General features: G+C 41.3%; 1 protein-coding gene across 1 annotated transcript; it reads right to left on the bottom strand.

Moving 5' to 3' along the window:
* Positions 1-8,066: 8,066 nt before the first annotated feature.
* On the bottom strand, positions 8,067-19,259 carry LOC117460623 (sodium- and chloride-dependent transporter XTRP3-like). Its single transcript, XM_071206125.1, has 10 exons — positions 19,132-19,259; positions 17,374-17,465; positions 17,019-17,246; positions 16,202-16,312; positions 13,325-13,566; positions 12,606-12,768; positions 11,692-11,893; positions 10,902-11,061; positions 10,634-10,799; positions 8,067-9,478 (listed from the first exon to the last, which is right to left on the bottom strand). The coding sequence occupies exons 1-10, from the start codon at positions 19,244-19,246 to the stop codon at positions 9,311-9,313; spliced, it is 1,647 nt and encodes a 548-aa protein (XP_071062226.1). The 5' UTR covers positions 19,247-19,259; the 3' UTR covers positions 8,067-9,310.
* Between the last annotated feature and the right edge of the window lie 544 nt (positions 19,260-19,803).

Raw genomic sequence — 19,803 nt, 5'->3', positions numbered from 1 at the left:
GCCGCAACATATTCTGCCACCTGCTTCCTCATAGCCTGCCACCAGAAACGTTGCTTGATCATGAAGGTTGTGCGTTTCACTCCAGGATGACAGGTGAGCATAGACGTGTGAGCCCAGTGTATTACCTGTGATCGAACGGAAACAGGGACAAACAACCTATTTCGTGGGCAACCCCTAGGTGCCGGGGTCTCACCATTTGCCTGCTTCACCACCGATTCTATTGGCCATGAAACTGCTCCAACCACACGGTTAGGTGGAAGGATGCTCTCGGGCTCTTTGGCAACAGGTTCAGGATCGTACAAACGTGACAATACATCAGGTTTAACATTCTGTGTGCCTGGTCTGTATGACAATACAAAATGAAACCGATTAAAAAACAATGACCATCTAGCCTGGCGTGAGTTCAGTCTTTTGGAGTTCTTAATGTATTCCAGGTTTTTATGGTCAGTCCAAACTAGAAATGGTTGCTCAGCCCCCTCCAACCAATGACGCCATTCCTCCAAAGCTGTTTTAACTGCTAAAAGCTCCTTATTCCCCACATCATAGTTCCTTTCTGCAGTTGTCAACTTACGTGAAAGGAACGCACATGGGTGTAGCTTGTTGTCCTGGACAGATCTTTGGGACAGCACCGCCCCAATGCCATCGTTGGAGGCATCCACCTCCACGATAAATTGTCTCCGTGGGTCGGCCACTGTGAGGATTGGGGCAGTCGTGAACAGTTTCTTGAGCTTCTGGAAAGCTTCATCCGCCTGTATATTCCACTTGAACATGACATGGGGAGAGGTTAAAGCATGTAAAGGTGCTGCAATGCCACTAAAGTTTCTTATAAACCTCCTGTAGAAGTTTGCAAAGCCTAAAAATTGTTGCACCTTTTTCCTGTTGGTGGGAGATGGCCAATTGGCCACTGCACTGACCTTCTCTGGATCCATCTGGATTTGATTGGCCGAGATGATGTACCCCAGGAAGGAGATGGTCTTGACGTGAAACTCACACTTTTCAGCCTTGCAGTAGAGTTGATTCTCCATCAGGCTTTGCAGTACCTGGCGGACATGATGGGTGTGGGTCTCCTCATCGGGTGAGAAGATCAAGATGTCATCGAGATAAACGAATACAAACTTGTTGAGATAATCCCTCAGCACATCGTTGACAAATGACTGAAAAACTGCCGGAGCATTGCATAATCCAAATGGCATGACTAGGTACTCGTAGTGACCACTGGGAGTGTTAAAACCGGTCTTCCACTCATCCCCCTCTCGTATCCTAATGAGATGGTAAGCGTTTCTCAAGTCCAGTTTGGTGAATAGTTTTGCATCCTGCAAAAGTTCAAAGGCTGAAGACATGAGAGGGAGTGGGTATCTATTTTTAACTGTTATTTCATTAAGGGGACTATAGTCAATGCATGGACGGAGGGTACCATCTTTCTTATCGATGAAGAAAAACCCAGCGGCCGCTGGGGAGGAGGATGATCTGATGAGTCCAGTTTTTAGAGAGGAGTCATAGCCTCCCTTTCCGGTGCAGAGAGAGAGTAAAGTCTCCTTTTAGGGATCTGAGAACCAGCCAACAGGTTAATGGGACAGTCATAAGGTCGGTGGGGAGGTAGGGACATGGCCCTAGTTTTGTTAAATGCTTCCTTTAAGTCCTGGTAACACAAGGGCACTTTAGTCAGGTCGGGATAATCCGAAATGGAGTCAGGCTTATGAGTGTGTTTGTCTTGTTCCTTTTCAGGTTCTGTGGAGAACCTAGGAAGGTCTGAACAGGTCAGCCTACAGCCTGGGCCCCATTCCTTAACCCTCCCTGATCGCCAGTCAATGATCGGATTATGTTTGATCAGCCATGGATAACCCAAAATCAAGGGGTGTAGTGCAGAGTCAAATAACTGGAATTTCATTTCCTCTATGTGTGTATTGTCAATGGTTATTTGGACAGGTTCAGATACATGGGTTATTTTAAATAATAACTTGCCATCTAAGGCACTGGCAGTAACAGGGGAAGTCAACGGAACAGTCTTGATGCATAGTCTCTTTGCCAAACTCCAGTCCATCAGACTTTCGTCGGCACCTGAATCGACTAATGTCCCCACAGTAATGTCTTGGTCACGCACTTGAATATTTACCATGGTCAATGAACGTGGAGGGAAATCAGTTGCAGAGAATTGGCTCACCAGCTGCATGGGTTCCTCCGGTGCAGCCGAGGGCGCTGGTTCCTTGGGCGAGGCTGAGGAAGGTGGACTGGAGCTCCATGGGTGTCGAAAGGCAGGTGAGTACCCCATGTGGCTCGGAGGTCGTGCACTGGTTCTGATTCTCTCCTTCTGCCTTTCATGAAGCCTGTTATCAATGCGAATTGACATGGCAATGATGGAATCAAGATCTGTGGGTAGTTCATGGGGTGCCAACTGGTCCTTTATAGAGTCTTGTAGACCATTCATGAAGGCATCAATTAAAGCAGGGGTGTTCCACCCACTGTCTGCTGCTAGAGTACGAAAATCTATTGCATAGTCTGTCACTCTCTGTTGTCCCTGTTTGATCTGCATAATGACTCGTGAGGCTTCTCTGGAAGGTGATGAGTGATCAAACACACGGCTTAGGGTCTGGGTAAACATGTTCAGTGACTGACATATGGGCGAGTTTCTTGACCACTCGGCTGTAGCCCAAGCAGCGGCTCTACCAGACATGTGGGACAACATAAAAGCTACCTTAGCTTGGTCCGAAACAAAGGCAGCAGGGTTATGAGCAAAATGTAGTTCACACTGTACCAGAAAGGATCGACAGTTACCAGAGTCCCCGGAAAACCTCTCGCGAAGCGTCGATCCAGGTGGGGTGGTGTGATCCGAAACAACAGACGGTGGACCTGGCATTGCTGGAGTAGGAGCAGAGGAACCGCTTTGAGGGGTGAGAGAACTTGCTGCATTTGAAGTGCCAGGTGATTTACTTGGTTGGTTACAGCTGATTGGAATTCATCCTGACGATCCGTGAGACCAATCATTCCTTGGTTGATGGAAGACAGCTGTTCAGCATGGAGGGTTAGCTTAGCATCCTGCGCTAACACATCGGCCTTGAAGGAACCGGAGTCGGCTGAGTCCATTTTTTGGCCAGTTCGTTCTGTTAGGAACCTTACAGACACTTGGACTCAAACGCACGACTCAAAAGAAAGTTTGTTCAAAATAGTCTTTACTTTGGAAAAGTATAAAGTTCAAACAAAAAAATCACTCGTAGCAAAGCAAATTACAAACTAAATAAACTTGACTATGGTCACAAAATACAATAATCGCTTGGCGAGACAAGCTGGCTCTCTAAATGGCACAAGGCACAAGAGAACTGGCACAGGACAAAGGGAGACAGGACTATTTATACATGAGGTAAGGGGGAACAGGTGGAAACAATCAGGGGCGGGGCAGACACTGACGATGGCGGGAAAACACACAAAGGGAGGAAGTAAGGGACCTGAAATGAGACCAGAGGTAAGTACAAAATAAAACAGGAAGTGCAATGACAGGACTAGACAGGTGAACAAAAAGACTTGACTAAACATAAATCTAACCTGGGCTATGAACTAAACGTGAAACAATAACATGAACCTGATTAACATGACATGAACAATTTAGCAGACATGACGGGATGTTACACCTGTCCCTGCCCAATGGAATCTGCCTGAGATTTTTGGTCGAATTCTCGCCCCCTATCTTAAAGGTCTCCTTTTATATTATTTGTAGGCATATATTATAAGTCTCAGATATATAAAAATATATAAAAAACATGTCTGTAGCTTTAAAAAAAAAATAAAGTGGAAAAAAAGAGGGGGCTTATGCAGAAGAATTCTACCCAGATACTCAGCTAAATGCTGCAGTGCTTAAATGCCATTTCATGTTCAAAACCACATCAAGGATTATTTCTGAAACAGTGGAGCTCAAATGCCTTTTCTCTTTCTCACAAGGTGCTTTTTTACACATACTCTCTCCAGTACAGGTTAGCTCTGAGTGTAGGAGACATTTTATGGGTGTTGTTGGTGTCTCAGTTTACTTTATTTATATTTATACTGCAACATTATTTTTGGACACTTGGTTAGCTGCACTGGGTGTATAAAAGGGGTCACAGGTGACAGGAAAGGACGAGGACACAGGAGGAAGAGCACACCGATTCCACCAGCCCAGCAGATGCTCATACCACAACCTTTGACACAGTATAATTAAACCTTGGTATGTAAAGCTAAATAAACATCATTCTAAACTGCAGCAAAATACCGGAAATCATCTGTTTGTGTCTGGATCACTCTAAACCCTCCTGTGAAGTAATGGCAAAGAACATTGGAACATTTGTGTTAGCGATGCTTGCTAATGTAAACAAAGACCATATTACGTCCAAAACAGTCGGGCATTGCTTCTGATAGCAACTTTCTGATAGTGCCGTGGGTCCATATTTCCGATATAACGTAATTTATCATATCGGACGCAAATCTGGATCAGCTCCGTTGTGCCCCCGTTTTTAAAGAGTTGGGTACAGAGGGAAAGAGAGAGGGTTTTGTTTTCTGACACTTTGTGAGGTTCCCTGACACACCAGGGAAACATATTTATGTATAAAAGACATCAAAAAGTGAATTTGGCATGATAGGAGACCTTTAAGTACCATGGTCATTGGTCAATTGTCTGGCTCATAGAGTGGCGAGTCCCTCCCCTTCCGGTGGACCTCCATGGGACCTTATTTCGGAAAAATTATGTATTGAAGTCAATGGAGAGAGAAAGATTATCTTTCGATCCCGTTTGAATTGTGCCACGAATTACACATATGATGTTTGTCAATTTAAAAGATAATTTTGCAAGTAAAAAAAAAACAAATGTGTCGTAAAACTGTGAAGTAACACATTTGTTTGTGTGAAACACTCAATGAACTAACAACACACGTCACCAAGATGGCCGTCACTACTGTCTTGTCAACAAAACGATTGACTACCCTCACTATCACCACAATGAAACACGTCCAGAAGAATGTCATGCAAAGCTGCCTGCCTGCCTTCCTTTGATACTCTCTGAACTGCCTGGTCTTTTTAATGTTTAATGTCAACCATTTGTGCAGATAGCATGAAGTAGAAAAGATCGCCGATGCTAGCGTTAGCATTTCTCCCCCGGGCTTAAATTGTGTATTATAGAATGATCACACCGGTGACAGTACTCTTCAAAGGGTTCACGAAATATGACTAGGCAAGGCAAGGCTAGGCAAGGCTAGGCAAGGCAAGGCAAAGCAAGGCAAGGCAAGGCAAGGCAAGGCAAGGCAAGGCAAGGCAAGGCAAGGCAAGGCAAGGCAAGGCTAGGCAAGGCAAGGCAAGGCAAGGCAAGGCAAGGCAAGGCAAGGCAAGGCAAGCTTATTTATACTACTACTCTTACTGTTTAACATTTTGGGTTACTTAATGTTACTTCATATTAAGGCTAATAGAAATTACAAGGCTGTAATGCTAACTAATGTGCTAGCTACTAGCTAGGTAGCTAACTTGATCCAGCCACTCCTGGTCCTTTCATCAGACGGGAAGCGAAAGAACGAGCAAGACCCATTGCTGGTATGATAACAACCTGGTACTAAGCACACAGGCATCTTGTTAAAGTTATCTTATCTTAGCCAGCGCCATATAGATAGATTCTATCTATATGGTGCTGATCTTAGCTATCTCTTAGTGGAGGAAAACAATTGTGACATCACTTACGCGACTCTGGGATTTGTAGTCTTTCTAGTTGCGTATTTTTCATAGTCTTATATTTCAACAGTTTTACGACAAACTGTGACTTTTTTGACATGGAAATGATTTTTTAAGATTGACAAACATCATGTGTAATTCATGGCACAATTCAAACGGGATCGAAAGATACGTTTTCTCTCTCCATTGACTTCAATAGATAATTTTTCAGAAATAAGGTCCCATGGGGCGGAAGTAGATCGGCGTGACTTCGCCACTCTATTGTCTTGTGTTGGTCGTGTTTGCTGTGCCCTTCTGTTTTTGCCTCCTTGTTATCTCTTTTTCCGCCAATCCTAGTGTTATCCTACTGTTTTCCTCATGCCAGAGGCCTGTACTTCGAAGCTGGTTCAACCTAACCTGGATATGTTTGAGTTAGCCGGTTGGCCTAATCCAAAACATACGCACTCTCGCTAAACGGTACTACGACGCGGGTTATCAAGTGGATCGCTCAAGCCAGCCGTGCCCTATCTAGTTAGGTGCGCGTTCACATGAAAGGGGTGGTATTTCGAGCGATCGTCCTATCACAAACATGGAGAAGCGTACTGACAGCGCAGCGTCATACTTCCTGAATGAATAGTCAACTATAATATTAGACATATGAAGAAGTAACACTTTAAACATCCATGACTTAAACACTTGATCCAGGATCAAAGCCACATAGCTGCACCTGCAAGGTGAATACAGCTGGTAAGAGAACAAGTACATTAACAGGTTTATGATATCACTGCCCCGTCCAAGACACAAGTGGATCTGACTTTAATTACATTTGACTCGAGTGTTTCGTCAACTTAATGTGTTGCTTAAAATAATACTTCTGCAATACAGTATGTGACACTGTGTGTTGCACGGCCAGATACGGCTCAGCTGACACAGATAAGGAAATATATGATACATTACGATGTGATATGCCGCGGACTGTACTTAATGTTACTCTGATCCGATTACTTATGTTGTGGCAGATATTTAATTAAGCTTTCTTAACGCTAATGTTATTGTTTGTTTGTTTGATGCCTTTATTTAACCAGGTGAAAGCCCCTTGAGATCAAAAGATCTCTTTTTCAAGGGTGACCTGCAGAAATTATAATAGTCAGATTGCTCTGAAGATGGGAGGTGATATTCTATTAATGTTCACGTTCACACAGTCGGTGATTTTTGCCGGCCGTCTTTCCTGCAACGGCAGTTTTTCTGTATTTCCTTTCTCCTGTAATATGACTTGATCGCTTTAAACTCCGCACACTGAGCTCTGATTGGTCAGCAGGTAGTGCTTTCACTGAGTTGATCTCTTAGCCTGCAACTAGCCGCACAGCATAAGTTACCATGGAGATCTAGCACGCTAAAAAGAGAACCAGCGTCATCGGACCGGAAAGCCTGAGTTTTCCCTGAAGTTAGCCGGCTAAGTGAAAATCCTGCTTCGTAGTACAGGCCTCTGTTCCTGCCTGCTCCAGCTTAGTGGTTGTCACTGTCACTACCCGATCCGTCACCCTGCCGATCTGTACTGCGCATGTGCGAGATGGTCCGCCATATTGGACAACTCCGGACGGCAACCCAAGTAGGACACTTGACACAGTGGCTTTTGGCAAAGCTCGAAAATAAAACTCGAGAGAGATGAGTTATTGTTATTACAACGTGACTTCACTATTATTTAACAACTCTTTTTATTGGGTTATTTTATTTGGGGTTAAGTACGTTGTCAGAATAAGTGAGAAATTGATTTAACTTCTGTTAGACAGCTATCATACTGAATACATATTTACTGTGAATGTATGCAAAAATGTATGGGAAGGCTTAGCCTTCTCATGCCTACAGTACCCGCCGCCCCTGGGTCCATCATTACCTTATGCTTTTTTGGGTCTAGGGCGCTTCCACGTTGCTGTTTTATGCAACGGTTTTAAGCTTTTGAATGACCTGTTATTAAGTAATAACAGAAAAGAAGTAAAGAAACATTTAATTCAGAATAAACAGGGATGTATGGAGCTGTGAGGAGCCGCTGGCTGTAGCCTATAAGAGTTCCTCGTCTGCTTTAAAAAAAAAGACTTAAACAATGTTTTTTAAATGACTCCCACTGCCTGAATGGTAGATACAGGTCCGCAAATCCAACCATATGGGTGTTAAATAATAATTCCAATTTTATTCACGAGAGCCACAAATTTGGCGATTTGGCTAGCTAGCTTATTAGATGGGTATCTAAGGTAATATAGTTTACTAGGTAGATTGATAGAACACGTTAGCTAGCTTGATTTATAGATAAATAAATAGATAGCCATAATAAACTTACAGTACACAAACTGAAATACATGGCAATAAGACAATAGCAAAATGAATACTTGAGATGTTCTTGACACATCTATTCTTTAATGGCAGTTCATTCTCTGTGGTAGTTACTTAGGTCTCATTAAGCTATTGGCACAGAACAAAATCACATAATGGAATATTCTTATCATTCGCCCATTAGATGACACAACTATCTACAGTATGAACACATTTCAAACATTTGAAGGCTTGAAGACAATATTAAAATTATATATTGACAATTGACTTCATGTGCTCTCTGTTTAAACACATCTCTTATAGATAAGGTACATAGCAGATGCCAGCCTTTTCAAAGCAGATATAAAAGTAGATCTAATAAAAAACGTAATATAAAGGAAACACATGTCATTTGTACAACCTTCTTACCAAAGAACACATATATAACATCATCTGCTTAAAGGAGACAATACACTCTATTATGACATAACTGCTGTAAAGTTGTACACTTTATAATTGAGTCTAACATATTATTTTATTAAAACTAGTTGTGTGATGTTTGTGCAGTTTCCAAAACTACATTAAGTTGTTTAAAGAGGACATATTATGCTCATATCCAGGTTCATATTTGTATTAAGTGCCTCTCATGTGACAGCCTCTGCAGAACATGTACATGCATACAACCTAAATAACACACCACATGAAAGGGAAACCCCCTAAAAGCATAATAGGGCCTATTCAATCTTGAATCTTTTGGAATACAAAGTTTTGTTTAGGTCGTGTAGATGGCTCCTTTTCCTCCTGATTCAAAATACTGTCACTTAAAAATATCCTGAAACAGAGGAAATTGTCAAAACAAGGTCTACTCGTAATGCTGCAGCTTCTGTAATCCTATTGCTGAACTAACATTTTATTTGTAATTTTGCATCTTTTCAAATAAACCTGATTCGACCCTAAACTAGCTTACTCCATCAATAAGAGGAATTAGTATTGAGGCTGACTATGAACCAACATGAACTATGACTATGAACCAACACTAATGAAAAAACTACTGACTATCTAAAACACTACATATCATAACCCATTGAATAAGCTACATGACTTTATACATTTACACATGCTCTAAATGTTTAGCATAATAAAACTTTATCTACACTTGTACCATGTTGCATAGTTGCACTAGTCGTATGGAAGAGCATGGATTGGAATCAGGCTCACAAGTTTGACTTTAAGTAAAAAAATCCACCTTAAAATACCCAACACCATAAAATTAGGCATCATTGCTGCGTTCAGCTGAAGGACAGAGATTTAGTGTCTAGGAAAGGAAGGAAGGTGGTGCTAGAGGTTAAGTAGATACTGTGCTGACGGCATTCCTCTTGGGATGGTTTCCACGTTTCCTCTTCCTGCAGAACACATACAGAGCTGTGAGGGGAACACAGCTGATGGACGACACCATTAGCAGGCCGATGAACACTTGACCAAAGACAGGATAGTCCGTCACCACCGATTTACCCTGAAAAATAACAGTAACGTTTAACACATGTCTTCAGATGTTAAGCATTACTCAGGAAGTTTAGCAGAACATCAAACAATCATTATCAAGCTGAGGCAGTTTGATGAGACAACCTTATTTCTGAAAAACTATTCTATGAAAAATTACAAACTTTTTTTTGAACCCCTTTCATGTTTAAAAAATGAAGTACATTTTTTAAAAAACTGACAGAATTCCTTTTGAGGACACATTTCCGAACAATTTCAAAATGACTACATTAACAACAATTTTAAATCACCTTATTCTCTCTGGAAAATTGCTTACTTTTGGAGGAATCCCCATACTTTTTAAAAATGCAGTCATTTAAAAAAAATGAAATGTTTGAAAAAAGAATACTGGATTTAAATGGTCTGCTCTTATTATAGCCTTATCAAGTAATTTCGACCCCTAAAAGCGTTGCTTTGTAGCTTCACATACTACATGTCATTCACCCATTCACACCCATTCCTACAGAGCAGTGCACCTTGCTCTAGGAACTAACATTCACAAACCATTGCCACACACCACATCGGACACGTTGCCTGCACAGGCTGGGATCGAGCCCACAACCTTCTGGTTGAAAGATGATCGCACTCCTTCGCAGCCACAATCGCCCTCAAAACACCTCATTACTTGAAAATGGAAATGTCTTAATTCAAATATAATTGCTGTGTTTCTATTAGAAATCGAAAGTAAGATTTGAAAAATATGTTTAATTCCAGGTCATATAGCTGTGTATTAAGGGTTACAATATACAAATTCTTATACATGGAGATTAAAGATTTTTATATATTGTCAAAGTTGGCTTGGATGGGATTTGATCACGTGTCTACATATTTGACCTGGGAACAAACAGTTTGACATAAAAATACACAAATAAATTAATAAAAAGTAGGTAACAGCTGTAAAAGTTTGTTTCGCTATGTTCAATGTTTTTTCCTTCGTATTATGCAGGGTGCAGACAGAGAGAATAAATGCTGAATCAGCGAGAATCATCTAGCCCGCTTCTGATTCTAATGACCAGATTCCAAAATCGTTACACCACTAGTGGATACCTTTCTTTCTTTTTCTAACCAAGAAGTCCCTACCGAACAAGCAACCTTTGATAAATGATGAGAAAGGATGCATGTGCCTCACCAGCTCTTTGTTCCATGCTTGGTAGGTGGGCGTCCCTCCTCTGATGTAGTTGACAATGGAGACGACGAAGAGAGTGATAAGAACAACGGGACTGACTCCTGCCCACATGATCTTCCAGTACCAGTTGGGACGATGACCTATCATGTCTTCTATGTCTTTCTCAAACCTTAAATGACAAGATAACGTTTTAAAATCAGGTTGAGCCTTAACAAAAGCTGACTTGAAGGCTTACACAATTGAAAGCACTACCACACACAAATACACAAACCTTTTAATGCCATATATGTAACTGACAGCTATGACCTCGATGAGGACGATGAAGAGCAGGGAGAAATTGGCTCCATAGTCGTTAAACATGGTGAACCAGTAATTCCCTGACGTGGTGGTGAAGCCCAGGCCGAGCAGCATACAAAACACACACACCAAACCTGAAGGAAAACACACATTTCAAATGTAACATTTGCTGCATAGCAACACGTATACCATAATGCAGAAGACATGTCTTGTACACTATAGGAATTGATGTAACAGGAGAGCTGAGATGAGAGCTAGGTATATTCCGCTGTAATTGTTTCACATTGTTCAGGATCCGTCATCATATTTTTTAATAGTGTGCCCGAAATGTCCTGAAAAAGGAGAGTTGAAATACTTGCATGAGTAAGGCAACTCAGACAAGCATATCAACACTTAAGATGAGATTGTTGTTATCACTGCACTCAATACGTTTAATGAGCGGGTGCTTTGCCCTGGGTGTTACCTCTCAGGCCACATACAGATTAATCTACACATGATATAATATATATATATAAATATATATATATATATATATATATATATACTGTATATATACTGTATAGGGAATGTGAATTGCGCTTGCATTCTGGGCAATCACAGCCAATAATATAATATCTATCATCTTTTGCACCTAACATTATTACTAGAATTATAGAAGTAACAAGTTCTGAGGACTCACTCCGGCACTGAAAAGCACCAATAATGAAACAGCTTATTGGGACTTTATGAAAGTCTTCCACCTGTCCCATTGGCCTGGATCTTACCGTTGAGCAGCTCGTTGCTCAGGTGAGACACGAGCTTGAAGTCTCGCAGCGGGGTGATGATGGCGGTGACGTTGCCCAACATGCTGCCCATCCCCAACAGCAGCAGCATGAAGAAGTACAGCACTGACCACAGCTGGGGTAACGGCATGTTCTTAATGGCCTCACTGTACACAATGAAGGCCAGCCCTGTCCCCTCCACTGCCTGGAACAAAGGAAAGTGGGAGAACGAGTGTTTATTACTAGGATGGAAGAACAGGTGAAGAGGTCTTGAGGGAGAGTAAGCAGTCATCAGTGGAAACACATCAGATTTTTGGCTGCATATCATACCGGTCTGGTAAAAGGTGCTACTGTATTTACCTTATCTTGTTGCAATGTCTCAACTGCAAAGTACAGTACTACATGGCTCTTAGTTTCTTATTTCAGATTGCTACAAAATATTATCGCTAGTGGATGGATGAAATGCCTTTTCCATAAAATATATTGTTAAGATTTGTTCCTCGCCACGAAAGACCTTTTTTCTTTTACTCGCCAATACAACCACTGTCTGCTTCATATCAAAGTCAGAGTGACAAAATATGTTGACCATAAAAATGATATAAGCAGTTTAAAAAAACAGCAAAGCTGGTTGCAATTTACTTGTTGTAAAATGATCAGTTATTCAATAATCCATTTGTGAAATTATTAAGCAGTGACACATTATTTGTGGCAGCGCAGCTAGCTAGAATTAAACTAGCTTTGTTTCTCAGTTTTGCAGATTTAGCGACCACAAGGGCAACACAATCCTTTTGTGTTTTTGCCCCTGGAATCTTTAAATCACTGAAATATGAGTTTATAATACGGGTACTAGGTCATGTGAACCAATCGTATTGGCATCATGTTAATAATTATAAATATTGAAATGATGAGGAACATACAGTGTCTAGTTCACTCTCCAGGTTACAGGGTTCCAGTTGGTTGGCGATTTCAGCAAACTGCAGTGGATATGTTGCGTTCAGCTTCTCAATCCAGTCAAAGACCTGGTCGATGCTCATGCTGTCCTCTGCCAGATCAAAAGTATTCAGCAGCAGTAAGCGTGTCCTGCAAGAGGAGAAAAAGAGGTGGATTATGGTCAGCTTTTTAGCCACTTATTAGCAACAGCCTTTTTAATAACATATATAAGCTTCAGACGTCTACCAGTGGGTTATTTACTGATGTATTTTATGTCGTAAACAAAACGTGAAAGTATCTTCAACTTGTGTTTACAACAGACCTTATTTCAGGCGTCTAACCACAAACAAAATAAAAAAACATTAGCTTTAAGACAAAGCAAACTCTTAAATGTGAACTAATTTAGGATTAATTCCTGCACCACTATATGGGACTTAATCCAAAGTGGCAGAAAAAAAGACTTGATATAATAATATCTTATGCCAAAACAAGGTCGAGGGTGTGGTTTAAACATTGAGTGGGTTTTGCAGCACTTGGGCTATAAACGTCAACATGGATAGTCACTTAAAATAATTACTTTATCTGTTTTAAGGAATACACCTTATAAAAACTGTGATCATTTAGATAATAATTCAGTCTTCGGAAGAAGAGCATATAGGATTAGGTTGCACTATCATGAATTCATTAGCACAAAACACACACACACCTCTCCAGGCAGTTCTCGTAGTTAACGGTGGCCTTGAACCCATAGATGGCAAAGGTGACGATGCTGGCAAAGATGGAGGTTCCACAGTTGATCAGGGAAACAATGATGGCTTGGCGCTCAAAATTGTTGTTGTAATGGTTGTAGCTGGCAAAAGCTATGAGCGTCCCAAAACCCAGACCGAGTGAGAAAAAGATCTGAGTGGCCGCATTGATCCATGTAGTCGGGTTGAGAAGCTGTTCCAGCTGAAACAAGACAAACGCATGTGGGCACAGGTTTAGAAACATACAAACGCACACAACAAAATGCAAAAAGCACACATGAGCACACAAAGTTACACATTCAACTGTAAGAATTGACACATTAGACCAGTGTTTCTCAAACTTTTTCATACCAAGGACCACTTAACCAATAAAAAAACACTCGCGGACCACCTAACTCCACAAATATCCAAAAACACATCGTTTTTCTAGAACAGATTACAAATCGCCTGAAAATGGTACAAACAGGTGGCAACATGTGTGACAAAGGTGTTGCGCTGGGCCATATCATGCAATAGAAAGTGAAACTTAACCTCGCTCCATTGCGGAGATATTCCCGCGACAGTGCGGAAAACTTAAATTAACTTATTTATTTAAAATGTGAAATGTTACCAATATACTCACGGACCACTAGGGGGCGCTCACGGACCACCAGTGGTCCGCGGACCACATTTTGAGAAGCACTGCATTAGACAAACATAGGCATAATAACGGTTGAAGTGTTTTCTAGCAGCGCAGTCCAGGCAGTGTGCCGCTGCCATAAGGCAGCAACAAATCTATGACGGCACATCCGCACTGCTAACCTTGAAAGCAACAAAAGGCAGCCAGAATTTTCGACAAAACCAGTCGGATGTTGCTCTGGTGCATTCAGCGATTAACGTGGAATTATGCCAAAAACTTGTGCTGGTTGTTTTAGTTTTTGGCTTTTAATAAAACATTCTTGGCCTACAATGTGCAACTCCTTCTGCCCAATTCAGACGATTAATATATTCTTGTAAGCTTGTAAAGGCAGGATGACAACTTCATATAATGAATGACATGCTGATAGTAATACGTTGTTTTAAATAAAAACAAAGTCTTGGCTACAGGTTTCAGACGACTAAATGATTATCGTCAAATACAGATGATAAATACAGCACTTAAATTGTGCTTGAAAATGTTTGTATAATGGTAAAACAATTGCTTTAGCAAATTATTCACTTAAAAAGGTTTATCTTTGATTGATCAAATATGATAAGGGTTTGTTAGTCTCAGAAATGCATTTGACTTACAGTATGTTATAATTACACAGATAAATGTGAGTGTGTGTGCCATCCGATTTTTTTGTGTCAATTCTATCGATGCAAGATATATTTATATTTTAAAATAATTTGTACAATAGTTGGACACTTGGATATCTGCTAGCAATTATTTCCCCTCGATTCCTTATTTAGAGGTAGTTCAAATTATGACTTTAGGAATAATTGAATGCAGAGGCAATTTTGTAATATTATAGAGAGTAGAAATATTTATAAAGTCTTCAATGTACCATGGGCCCTTTGAGGGCAACCATAAGGCTAATGTGGCCCACGATGAAACCCCTGCTGTAAAGCAACGCACCCACATATGTTTGTATTCCTATTGCAACATTTTGTAACAGGTTTTGTTTGGACCCAAATGTAGCACACAGGTTGTGGTTCGGTTTGACCCACATGAGTTGCTTGGACCGGGACGATGGTGTTTGGAGACCATGCATCTTAGAGCTCTCTGTTCATCGTCCATCTCCCAATTCTTCCCTTCGGGTTGGCAATTGGACTTGGGATGAAACCCAGAAGCAAAACTGGTGATAAGAGTACAAAGTACTTCCTCCAAAATACTGACGTGAACATATTTAGGGAGACCACAAGCCATTAGAAGTGATGCAGGGCCAATCTTGCTCTCTCTGGTTGATAGGAGTTGTGCGGGGGTATCAAGTGGACCACCTTGGTGAACCAATCTTCCACCGTCAGGATTGTGGTGTATCCATTGGACGATGGCAGGCCCGTAAGAAGTTGGAAAGATGTGGGACCAGGGACAATAGGCACAGGCAGAGGTAGCAGAAGGCCATCGGGAGACTGGTAGGTTGGTTTGTGCTAGTGGCACTAGGACAGGCATTGACAAGCTCCCGCATGTTCTCCTCCAGAGTGGCTCACCCAAACCTCCGCTGCAGAATTCCATGGTACGCTCGATCCTGTTGGCTTCGGCTTGCCGAGAGTTCAGTATTTTGGCGAGTTGGATGAACTTGGGGATCAGTCCAGACAAAAAAGGGAAGCTTGGTTTCCTCAAGCCAGTGGCCAAGCTACTCCATAGCCAGCTTTACAGCCACTTAATCAACTCAGGCGAGTACAAAGTCCAGGCAGAAAAAACAGTAGAGGACAGGCAGAAGGTAGTTTTAGGCAAGGCAGCGGATCAGGAAACCAGGAGGTAGGTAAACGTTGTCAGATGGAAAACACCAAGCAGCTTCAGGCAGACAGTAACCAAGGACTCCGAGAGAGATCCCAAGGTGCGGGACTGAAGGCTATTTCATCTGATTCCTTCCGGAAACAGGCAGGTCAGAGGCAGGCATAGTCTGCAACAGGAATTTAATCCGGAACAAAATGCTCGGGAGTCTTGCCTTGGTGGAAAATAATCTGGCAATGACTGGCTGAGCACGAGAGGCTTAAATAACGGCCTGCTTGGGGATGAGATGCAGCTGGGATCTCAGGGGAGCTGTTGAGGTTGGAGTGGCAGGTCCGTGGGGTCAGGTGGAGGCGGTTTGAGTGGAAAAGTATTGAGGGGCAGCAGGTCGAGAGAGAAACAGACTGTTACAACTGAACCTTACATTTGGTGTGAACATGTATTTGACACCATTGATGGCCCCGTGAAGAGTGATGCCCCGTATCAGGTAGATGAAGAGGACCACGTATGGAAATATGGAGGTGAAGTACACCACCTACAGAAGGAGCCAGAGAGCAAAGTTAGCTGCAGAATTCATTAGGGGAGTGACTGAGGTTGATTGGGCTGGAATGTGGGAAAAGTCCATCACCCATCACCCATCACTCAGTCAACATCTCTTGCATGCTTCACCACTTTTAAATGCCATTTCCAGTTTGGTCTCCAAGACAATTCTTTGTTCTTGTGATTGCGAACTATGTTCTTCTTTCAAGTGATTTGATTGCAGATATAGTTCTTGTAATAGTTCTGAGAAGGTTGAGCATCACTTGGCATTATAATTTAAGTCCTCATAGGGATTTGATGCTAAACTAACCGTTGACTGCGTTCATCTAATAAATGTACAGTTTATTTGAACGGTAAATCATGTTGATACATGGATTTTCTTAAATGTACTAAATTATAAAAAAAGGCATTATAATTATTATGTCTCTAATGTTGACTTCCACTTATATCATCAGGATAATGCTTTGGCTGCGACTTGATTATTGAAACAAATAATGTTATACAATGAATACATGCACTGTCTTCAAAAAAATGTATACATAAAAATCGTTTTTAAAATGCAATACAGTATATGCCCAGTACTTGTTTTTATTTATATTTGTAGTTGTCAGTTTCACTTGGCACCGACTAGAACCGACCATGGACAATGAAGAATGCCTATCAATCACTGTTTATGTTTGAGCAACTTCGATCTCTCTCACCTTTCCAGTTGACTTTACTCCTCGCACAATGAACAGGTAGGTTAGAATCCAGGCCAGCACAAGGCACATTGCCTGGCCTGTACTAACGCCTCCGTGCTCTTCAATAGAAGGAGAGATGTTCAGTGTTTCCCTGTAGAAGAAGTACTGGGTGGGTGTAGCAATTTCACACTCCTCTATTGGTCCTGTCCGGTTAGAATTCATGGGGCAAACTGACCAAGGAAGGACGGACTGAAATAAGTGTAAACATGGAACAATGTCAGTGTGATACTTTACTGTCCAAAGGAGATCAAACATTATGTTTCTTAATAGTATCATCTACTGAAAAATGACATTAGTTAGTCATTTAGCACCTCACTTGAAATGAATGAAAGAGATACCAGAAACTCCATGCATTGATGACGTTGTAATAGAGACACAGATACAGGGATGTGACCACACTGGCAATACCTAAAACAAGAGAATAACAACAAACAATTACAAAGAACATTTTGTTTCTATTTACATATTTTATAACCCTATAAACCCTAATTCTAAGTCAGTGTATCCATGTGAGTCAACAAGGAGTCTAAGATGGCACCATTGTAGCTCATCTGGTAAGGTGGGAATTCCAAATACTAAGGCTGAGGTTGTGGTCGAATTGTAAGCAAATTCAGGTTCTATGTCTTTACCTGAGTGTTTACAAATCCGATTGCACTTACACTTGGCAACGTAACCATGATGCATTAGCGGATATTCCTTATGAGTTTAATGATATATGTCAATATATACACTGAACAAAAATATAAACGCAATACTTTTGTTTTTGCTCCCATTTTTCATGAGATGAACTCAAAGATCTAAAACATTTTCTATATACACAAAATAACCATTTCTCTCAAATATTGTTCACAAATCTGAACAAATCTGTGAAAGTGAGCACTTCTCCTTTGCCGAGATAATCCATCCCACCTCACAGGTGTGGCGTATCAAGATGCTGATTAGACAGCATGATTATTGCACAGGTGTGCCTTAGGCCACAATAAAAGGCCACTCTGAAACGTGCAGTTTTGCTTTATTGGGGGGGTCTGGGGGGGTCCGAAAACCAGTCAGTATCTGGTGTGAGGGGTAGGGGTAGGGGTAGGGTTAGGGTAATGTTGTGAATCGAGTGGCCCATGGTGGTGGTGGGGTTATGGTATGGGCAGGCGTATGTAATGGACGACGAACACAGGCCACTCGATTCACAACATTACCCTAACCCTACCCCAACCCTACCCCTACCCCTACCCCTCACACCAGATACTGACTGGTTTTCGGACCCTCCCAGACCCCCCCAATAAAGCAAAAATGCACGTTTCAGAGTGGCCTTTTATTGTGGCCATTCTAAGGCACACCTGTGCAATAATCATGCTGTCTAATCAGCATCTTGATATGCCACACCTGTGAGGTGGGATGGATTATCTCGGAAAAGGAGAAGTGCTCACTATCACAGATTTTTTCAGATTTTTGAAAAATATTTGAGATAAATGGTTATTTTGTTTATATAGAAAATGTTTTAGATCTTTGAGTTCATCTCGTAAAAAATGGGAGCAAAAACAAAAGTGTTGCGTTTATATTTTTGTTCAGTGTATATGAGTTAATCAAATTAATCCACATGATTGCTAATAAGTAATTAGCACAACATTCTCCTCTTAATGTATCATAGTGTTGAAAGTTAAAATCATAAGCACTTTGCCAAGATGGCATAATATGCAGAATGCTTATTAAGCACTGTAACTTCATGATAGATTGGTTGGTCATAATCAGTTGTTTCTGTAGACTGCCCAATGATAACGTCACTTTGAATGTTGTGACAACAAGGAACTGTGGGACAGCATTATCTCCTTTCCTTATGTAAAGGATGGTCCGCTGTAACATTATGCAAAAGGTGGTAACAAGGAGAGCATTGAAGCTCCTTTCCTTATCATCTAAAGATACAAACAGTTCTTATCATAGCTGCCACTTAAGTACTTCTGTGTCAGTTCACTCCTTTAGGAACTTGGCCACAGTGCCCTTTGCTGGATGTCATTCATTAAATGTTACAGTACTTGACCTGGATACAGTGAAGTACAGTACGGTACATTCGGTTAGCACTTACCCACTCCTCCTAAATAAGGGCTGATGGCAGTCCATGCCCCGATGCTACCCAGACTCATCTTCTGACCAATGGCAAGCTCCATGTAGAACAATGGAATACCCTCCAGAATCAGCATGATGAGATAAGGAATCAAGAACCCCCCTGAAGTGGAAATGTAGTAGAAGTAAAAGACAAGACCAACAAAACAAGAAACACAATACACTGAACATACAGTACGAAGTATTTCTGCGATACTTTTTTAAACAGGAAATATGGAAAAGTGACCAGAGACCAACCATTGGGTTGTCCGATGTCCAGTCCCAGCATGTCTTATTTTCGTAGGGCATGATATCGAATGGAATGTGAATGCATGTGAACAAAAGTCTCTTCTGATGAATAGCTGACACTTCGTATCGTAGCGTCTGGTTCTGTCTTAACATGTGTGATTGCTGACTTTAATACCAAGTAGTTGACAGTTTTCTCTGCTTTGTGCCACAAACACAAATAATAACCTGACATATTGAGTTCAACTTTCCTGTACCTGTTTCCAGTTGGTACACTTATTATAGGGTTTGCCTTGAAAAACAAACAAATATGTTTCTAAAAATAACTATGTATTTTAGTTGTGTTGAATTGGTTATCCCACCCTTCCAATGAATCAACTCCAAATTCTCCAGATAAATGCTTTTAAAG

Source organism: Pseudochaenichthys georgianus, chromosome 16 (genome assembly GCF_902827115.2).
Source record: "Pseudochaenichthys georgianus chromosome 16, fPseGeo1.2, whole genome shotgun sequence".
Classification (NCBI taxonomy): domain Eukaryota; kingdom Metazoa; phylum Chordata; class Actinopteri; order Perciformes; family Channichthyidae; genus Pseudochaenichthys; species Pseudochaenichthys georgianus.
This window is presented reverse-complemented; position numbering and strand designations above follow the sequence as displayed.

Excerpts from the sequence above, each read along its gene's own strand:
- LOC117460623 (XM_071206125.1), bottom strand. The coding sequence starts at position 19,246 with ATGCTGATTCTGGAGGGTATTCCATTGTTCTACATGGAGCTTGCCATT. Across the intron at positions 11,062-11,691 it reads GAGCAACGAGCTGCTCAACG|GTTTGGTGTGTGTGTTTTGT; the intron begins GTAAGATCCAGG and ends GTTTTCCTTCAG. Across the intron at positions 9,479-10,633 it reads AAGCATGGAACAAAGAGCTG|GGTAAATCGGTGGTGACGGA; the intron begins GTGAGGCACATG and ends GTTATTTTTCAG.